Source organism: Gymnoscopelus microlampas, assembly GCF_963454915.1.
Source record: "Gymnoscopelus microlampas genome assembly, chromosome: 6".
Classification (NCBI taxonomy): Eukaryota; Metazoa; Chordata; class Actinopteri; order Myctophiformes; family Myctophidae; genus Gymnoscopelus; species Gymnoscopelus microlampas.
The window spans coordinates 56,022,858-56,030,357 of NC_139943.1; the positions used below are offsets into that span (position 1 = coordinate 56,022,858).

At 42.9% G+C, this 7,500-nt stretch overlaps 1 protein-coding gene across 1 annotated transcript in view; it reads left to right on the forward strand.

Annotated features, from left to right (window-relative positions):
• Window positions 1–7,500, forward strand: part of reln (reelin) — a gene marked incomplete at its 5' end in the record, with an annotated part of 178,783 nt that overhangs the window by 66,067 nt on the left and 105,216 nt on the right. Inside the window, one exon of the mRNA XM_084060861.1 lies at window positions 6,958–7,099. Within this exon, the coding sequence (XP_083916987.1) occupies window positions 6,958–7,099 (142 nt within the window). The remainder of the gene's footprint in view (window positions 1–6,957; window positions 7,100–7,500) is intronic.

Here is a 7,500-nt window from a genome sequence, read left to right on the forward strand (position 1 = left end):
CTTCTACAGGAAAGACAGCAGTAAACTTGTATTTTATATATAGGAATATTGCCACTTAAATTGTCAAATGGATTAATAAGGGATGAGTAGGGCTTTGGCTGCCTATCATACATGCATGTGAGCCTGTCCCGCCTGACATTTCTAGAGTGATCATCAAATCATAATTTATACATCGAATCAACCTAGACACTTTGTAGATTATAGCGAACTCTGAATTGTAGCAAACGCTTGAGAATTGGCCGAGCAATATAGAATTATTAAACTGCTGGTGTCCAATATCCTACAGGGCGCCGTTTTGTAGTCTACAACCCAAAAATCATTGCCTTTAAGACGTGATCCAGGGACGTCTTAGCCCTAAGCGGTGGGTCTCAGTAAGTCTGTGCTCACGCGTCTTAAGGCGTGCATCGTACATGTTGATTTGGTCTTTATAAACGTATCTCCTTTGTATTTTAATTAAATACATTCTGTATGGAGATTAATATGACCCCCCCAGCATAGAGGTTTCATTACAGCTTCTGGCAAAGCTGTCTGCATAGACATGAATACATTAAATGACATGCATTTTCGTGTGTGTGTGTGTGTGTGTGTGTGTGTGTGTGTGTGTGTGTGTGTGTCTGATTGATGGAAGCAGATTGTCCATTTAGGGTGACATTTTGTGGTGAGGTGACATTACGTGACAGGTCATGACCATCCAGTGTTCAGTCAATCAGCTGTGTGCTCGCTCAGCCTCGCTGCGCTCGCCGCTCTGACTGCTCAGTAGTATGAGGGTACATAGTGTCATGGCACAGAAGGGCGCCCCCTGCTGTTTGAAGGTAGTGTTCATTTTGTCAGCTATTTTTTACCCCTAGTCTTAGCCCTGCTTCAATCGCCTTTGTTAGTTTTTTTTTTTAATCATATTTACTCAACCTCATCCTGTTTTTATTTGGACAAGTTTTAGCCGACTAAAAGTCAAGCATTTTTATCCTTATTTTAGTCCATCAGAACCTAGACTAAAACTATTAATCTAGTAGTCAATGATGACTCTTTTAGTCCACTTTTATACCATGAAAACTTGATATTTTACCTCACTGGTCCCGGTACAACCCAACACTGAACACCTGGTTATAATTTAAAACCAATGTTCAGTTCAACCACACTGATCCCAGTACAGCCTAACTCTAAACACCTCACATGTCCTGTAGGTGTAAGCACATGTTTTACAACACACACACATGCACACGCACACCCATACGCACACAGACGCACACAGACGGACGGACGGACGGACCGACCGGTGTGTGTGTGTGTGTGTGTGTGTGTGTGTGGTGCTGAGGTTCACACTCACAAACAACCACATTTGACCCCAAAAATACCACATACGCCCACTTCCTGCCGTTCTGTGTGTGTGTGTGTGTGTGTGTGTGTGTGTGTGTGTGTGTGTGTGTGTGTGTGTGTGTGTGTGTGTGTGTGTGTGTGTGTGCGTGCGTGCGTGCGTGTGTGTGTGTGTGTGTGTGTGTGTGTGTGTGGGGGTGCGTGTGTGCGTGGGTGTGCATGCGTGCGCGTTTGACGCGAGCAGTCATGACCAGTTGTACCGTGGGAGTTAGTGGGTCATCATCCCGCATCATTAATCACTGATGACAGCTCATAAGTGCCCCAATCTGCATGTGAATGTACCACGTGTGTGTGTATGCGTGTGTGTGTGTGTGTAATCCCCTGAAGTCCAGTTGAAGGCTGATTGAATTAACATGTGTGTGCTGATGATGCTAATCTAACATGCAACATAAATGTAGGACCCGTAGCGGGGTCGCGACCCCGACTCACTGGAACAACGGCACAGAAAGTTACAAACCGGTGTGTGTGTGTGTGTGTGTGTGTGTGTGTGTGTGTGTGTGTGTGTGTGTGTGTGTGTGTGTGTGTGTGTGTGTGCATGTGTGCGTGTGTGCGTGTGTGCATGCGTGCGTGTGTGCACGCGTGTGTGTGTGTGTGTGTGTGTGTGTGTGTGTGTGTGTGTGTGGACTATGCACCAGCAGCTTCAATGTCACACACATCACATCGAAATGTGCAAGGATGACAAAACCATGAGTGTTGAGTGAAATTATTTATTCTAAGTAAGTAAGTGGCCCATAGGGCAGGAGTCTATCTCCTGTTGCTGTAACGTGAGGCACCTTGTTGTACAAGTACCACCCCTGGACATGACGCTATATGTCACATGATGTACAAGTACACCCCAAGACAAAACAAATAGAAAGACCTGCCGTCTTTGGTTTACTCACCGTATCTGTTTGAAGTAGTTTTCGCCTTTTTAGTAGACCAGAAGCAGGTTGGAGTCTAGTATTTCCAATGGGAGAGTGGACATGAACACAGCTTCTGAACCATTCTTTAGCCCCATGGTCAAAGAACTAAATATTGGACGTATTCACCACAAACCACACAATCTTCCCAAGATTTTCATGCTAAAATGGCTTTTTTCAGGGTAGGTACCCTAACAAAAAACATGCAGTAATCCTGGGCTCTATACTGCCTACCCCTGGTCAGCCAGGGCTGGGAACTGGTTGGAATAACGTGTTCCTTCCACTCGCGACGTCCTACCGGGGAAACTCCCCCCTGTCAGGTGTTAAGAAGCGGCCTGCTCACTCCTCATGCATTGAGGGCTCTCCCCAGGCTGGCAGAGGGAGAGTAGCGCCCAGGATTACAGCTTAGGCAATTGGCACTGGGTGAAAAAAATGGGTTACAAAATTGTGGGATCAAATAAATGAATAAATAAATGAATGAATGAATGAATGAATGAATGAATGAATGAATGAATGAATGAATGGACGAATGAACGAATGAATGAATAAATGAATGAATGACATTTTTTTTTTCAGAGAGACAAATCAGGAGAAAATCAACTTTATTATCGAGCTTTCTCTGTCCCACCAACGCACTCTTGCGGGATCAAGCACCAGTAAACAAATGAAACTTTGCGAGATTTGCCGCCAGATGCCGGTGCCCACTTAGGAGACCATTTGTAGGACTTGTGTAACAATTCTCCTCTAGTGGCTACAATTGGGATGGCGGATCTTCATAAACCAATCATCTTTGGTACACCCCCTGGACGTGATGGTAGTATATTGCAGGGACTTACCCCCGATCCAACCCTTGATACTGAGCGCCAAGCAAGGAGGCATTGCGTCACATTTTTGTAGTCTTCGGTATCAGCACCGTAGGAAGCTATTCCCAGTTGGGGGGGATATATTTGTACCGGCCCACATGCACGAGCGTCACACATGCACGCGCGCTGCTCTTTTATTTCGTGTTTTTTCGTGGTTATTCCCCTTTTATTTCTGTTTTTTATTACTTTAATTCGGTTAATCCTAGTGCCGGCCTTATTTGAGGCTTTTTTTCCCTCCTCTTTTTCCCCGTGGCCTTGCGGCCCAAATACCGGTTCGCGGCCCACGGGGGACGAATTCCCCCCGTCCCCCCCCATTCCTACGGCCTTGTTCGGTATGACCGGTCCGGGTAATCAAACCCCCGCCCTCCCAGTCTCAGGGAGGACACTCTAACCACAAGACTACTGAGCTGGTTATTTAAAATATGTACCTCTAATTAGAAGAACGTTCTGAGTAGAACTCAAACCTCTATCAACCAATGTTAGGTGCCGTTAACACGACAACGGTCTATACAGAAAACGGCAAAATAAACTGTCAGATGAGCCGTCTGTTTAGCCGGCAACGGTGTTATCAGGGGTTGAAAACGCAATAAAGTAAACTACACTTTAGAAACAAGCCCAAAGTCGCTTATAATAAGTGGACAACATGGCAACCAAACAAACTCTTGTGACTGGAAGAAGACACGTCACCGCCACCTAGCCACCTGGCATGCACACTACAGCGTTTTAAATCACTGGAGCGTCTTCGTGTAAATGCATAATAAGAAGTGACAACGCAACCGCACTTTGACGTTTTCTGTTCTGATTGTTGCTGTGTATATCTGGCCTTAATTTTGTCGACTAAAACTATGACAAAAAATGTTGGTGGACTACTGTTTTTCACTGACAAAAACTAAACAAAAACAAAATAAGAACTAATCTATGATGACTAAATATAACATTGACAATTTTGTCTACAAATAAAAACTGGACTATAAGAGCAGCATACTTCAAGAAATTTCAGTGGTTATGGAGCTGCCATCATGATTAAAGTTCATGAAGAAGTTCATAATGTTTTTTGTTTGGTCAATTCATGTTTGGATTGTTCTCTTGTTCTTTTGCTGTGTATTTGAGTTGCTCTGATGTCTAGGGTCACACTGACCTGGCAGCTGAGTCAGATCAGTCAATCAAGCAATCAGCAAGGGTGGTTTAGATTTGGTTAATTACCAGAGCAGGGGCAGAGGCATGCATTCTGCTCTGAGCACTAGAGCATGCAACAAGCTATAAACAGCTAGGGATGTCGAGTGTTGTGTGTGATGCTGTTTAAAGAAGAGAATTTAAGTTAAAGGTTTAAAGGAGAGATTTATGTTAAAGAGTTAAAGAAGAGCTGTTTAAGTTAATATAAAGAAGAAGACTTCAAGATTGTTTCCCCCATATATTTTGATGCGGCCAATGAGGTAATCATTGTTGCCAGTGTATTTGTTTGCATGGTTTTGTATGTTTGAGACAATGTGATACCAAATTAATGTATGCTGTATTAATGTTTATTTATTTAGTTCTCACAGCATTTAATAAATGTCTGTAAAAGAAAAGAACACCTTGTGATCGTATTATGTCAACCGGAGGGAAGCTACAGGTTAATTCCAATCTTTATAGAGCATCGCAGTTGTGCAGAATCCGGGTGCCGGAAGTAAATACTCAATGCATTTTTCCCATTGACTTTTCCAAAAATATTTATATCAATGAAGCCTAGAATCAAGCCATCCAGGATTCTGGTGAATCATGACCATAAAACCTTTTTTTCTGTGATTTTTTAAATTTTATATTTAATGATATGATATACTATGTTTAATAAATACCCTTTGTTTTGCCGTTTTCAAAAAAGTTTTTTCACAGAATCAAACGTTTTATGGTCATGATTCACCAGGATCCTGGATAGCTTGATTCTAGGCTTAAATCAATTTATATAAATATTTTCTGAAAAGTCAATGGGAAAAATGCATTGAGTATTTACTTCCGGCAACTGGAAGTGGGCGGGAACTGCGACGCTCTATAGAGCTAGAGGACAATGATAAAAACAACAGATCCTATTAGGAGAGGGACCTGCAGCACTGCATGTCACAAACTGAGGGACACATAAGCTAATAACAATCGATGTGACTATTATCTTGACAAACTGACGTATGCACGCACACACACACACACACACACACACACACACACACACACACACACACACACACACACACACACACACACACAGTTCGATATCATGACAGTATTTGCATCTTAAATTATATTAGTTGACATGATTTATTTGTATGTTTATTATTGTTTTCTGTTGTATTGCTATTTTTTTCTTTATTACTGCACATGATGATTTGGCAATTATTGTAATTGTCATATTCATGCCAATAAAGCTATTTGAAGGGGGAGAGAGAACACAAAACAGATGGATACATGAGTACTGAGGAAGGCGTGGCAGCGTGCGTGCGTGCGTGCGTGTGTGCGTGTGTGTAAGTGTTTCATAACACAGTAGTGATGTAGGAGGGGTAGACCGTAAAATAGCAGCTGTCAATCATCTGGAAACATAATTAAGGTGCTTTGGTCTAAACGTGTGTGTGTGTGTGTGTGTGTGTGTGTGTGTGTGTGTGTGTGTGTGTGTGTGTGTGTGTGTGTGTGTGTGTGTGTGTGTGTGTGTGTGCGCGTGTGCGTGTGTGTTTGTCTGATTGATGGAAGCTGATTGTGTGACATCACATGATGTCATGTCAGTGTCAAGAGCAGAGTTACAGTCAGGGGAGGGGAGGAGAGGAGAGGAGAGGAGAGGAGGGGACGGGAGGGGAGGGGAGGGGAGGGGAGAGGAGGGGAGAGGAGCGGAGAGGAGCGGAGAGGAGCAGTGATGGCCGTAGCTATATGTTTCAACCGTTTCAATTGAAACGGGCCCCGCCCTCAGAGGGGCCCCGGCTGACCATCAGTCGGGTCCTCCCCCACCCCTCAGTCACCGACACACCGAACCCCGCAGATGCGGGTCCGTCCGCACGTGTGCATTATTTTGTGCTGAGATATTATGCGCAGAACCGTTCCCACCCGCAGCTTTGTCCAGAGCGCATTTGTCTCTCGCAGAAGGCAGCCCAGTAGACAGTAGGGCTGTCAAACGGATATTCGATATTCGAATATTCTTCGAATATTGGGAAAATATGTATATTCAAATATGAAAATTAATATTCGAATTTAAAAAAAAAGTCTCCTCTCCATAATGTTTATTTGACAGGGACAATGCAAAAAAACAATGTATGAAGTTATAAAAACAAACAAAAGATATGTTTTATTGGATCCGAGCACTCAATACTGTACATTGTTTTTTGTACTGTTTCTGTCAATAAATATATATATATATATATATATATATATATATATATATATATATATATATATATATATATATATATATATATATATATATATATATATATATATTATAATAATAATAATAATAATAATAATAATATTCGAATATATTTGAATATCTGCAAATGTTTAAGACCAATATTCGAATATCATTGCTGAGGAAAGTTGACAGCCCTAGTAGACAGAGAAACGTCATATTTAAAATCAAATCAACATACATAGCTCCACTGTGCAGTGTGCAGTGATATGCAGAGTGTGAATGCATGGGCACACAATACCAATTACAGCAGTTCAAGCCGTCTTTGTCCATACGTATAGCGCGTTGAAGGTACATTTTCTATATCGTGCAGCGTTTAGGTGGTCCTCAGATTGGTGGGACTCAGTTTGTGTGCAGTGTTTTAACAGTGTGTATGTGTGTTTGTGTTTGTGTTTGTGTGCAGGTGGTCTTGCAGAGCGTCAGGTTGGTGGGGGGACTCAGTTTGTGTGCAGCGTGGTTGCGTCACACGTCTCCCATCAGCCCTCCAACGCCTTCAGCTTCGTCTGGATCGCCCCACCGCCCGGCACCGGCTGCGTCAACTTCCTGTAAGTCTGCCCACCAACACACGCACCAGCACACGCACACGCACACGCACACGCACACACACACACACACACACACACACACACACACACACACACACACACACACACACACACACCTGTGTCTAGGTGAGACATGAACTTTGACACAATCTAAATATCTCAATAGAAGAGCAGGGAGACAAAATACAACCACCCAATTGTATAAATTGTATTGTATTAACATACTCTACCATACATATTGTATAAGTTATTAAAGCAATAAGCTGCTAGCATAGCGACCGAGACATTGCGAGGGCAAGCAGCACTGCTGACTAGGGAATAGGGGGTGCTTGCTGTTTTTCTTATATAAACTTCTAAGATATGCAGGCGTCTTCTGCAAAGGAACAATATATTTTTGCCAC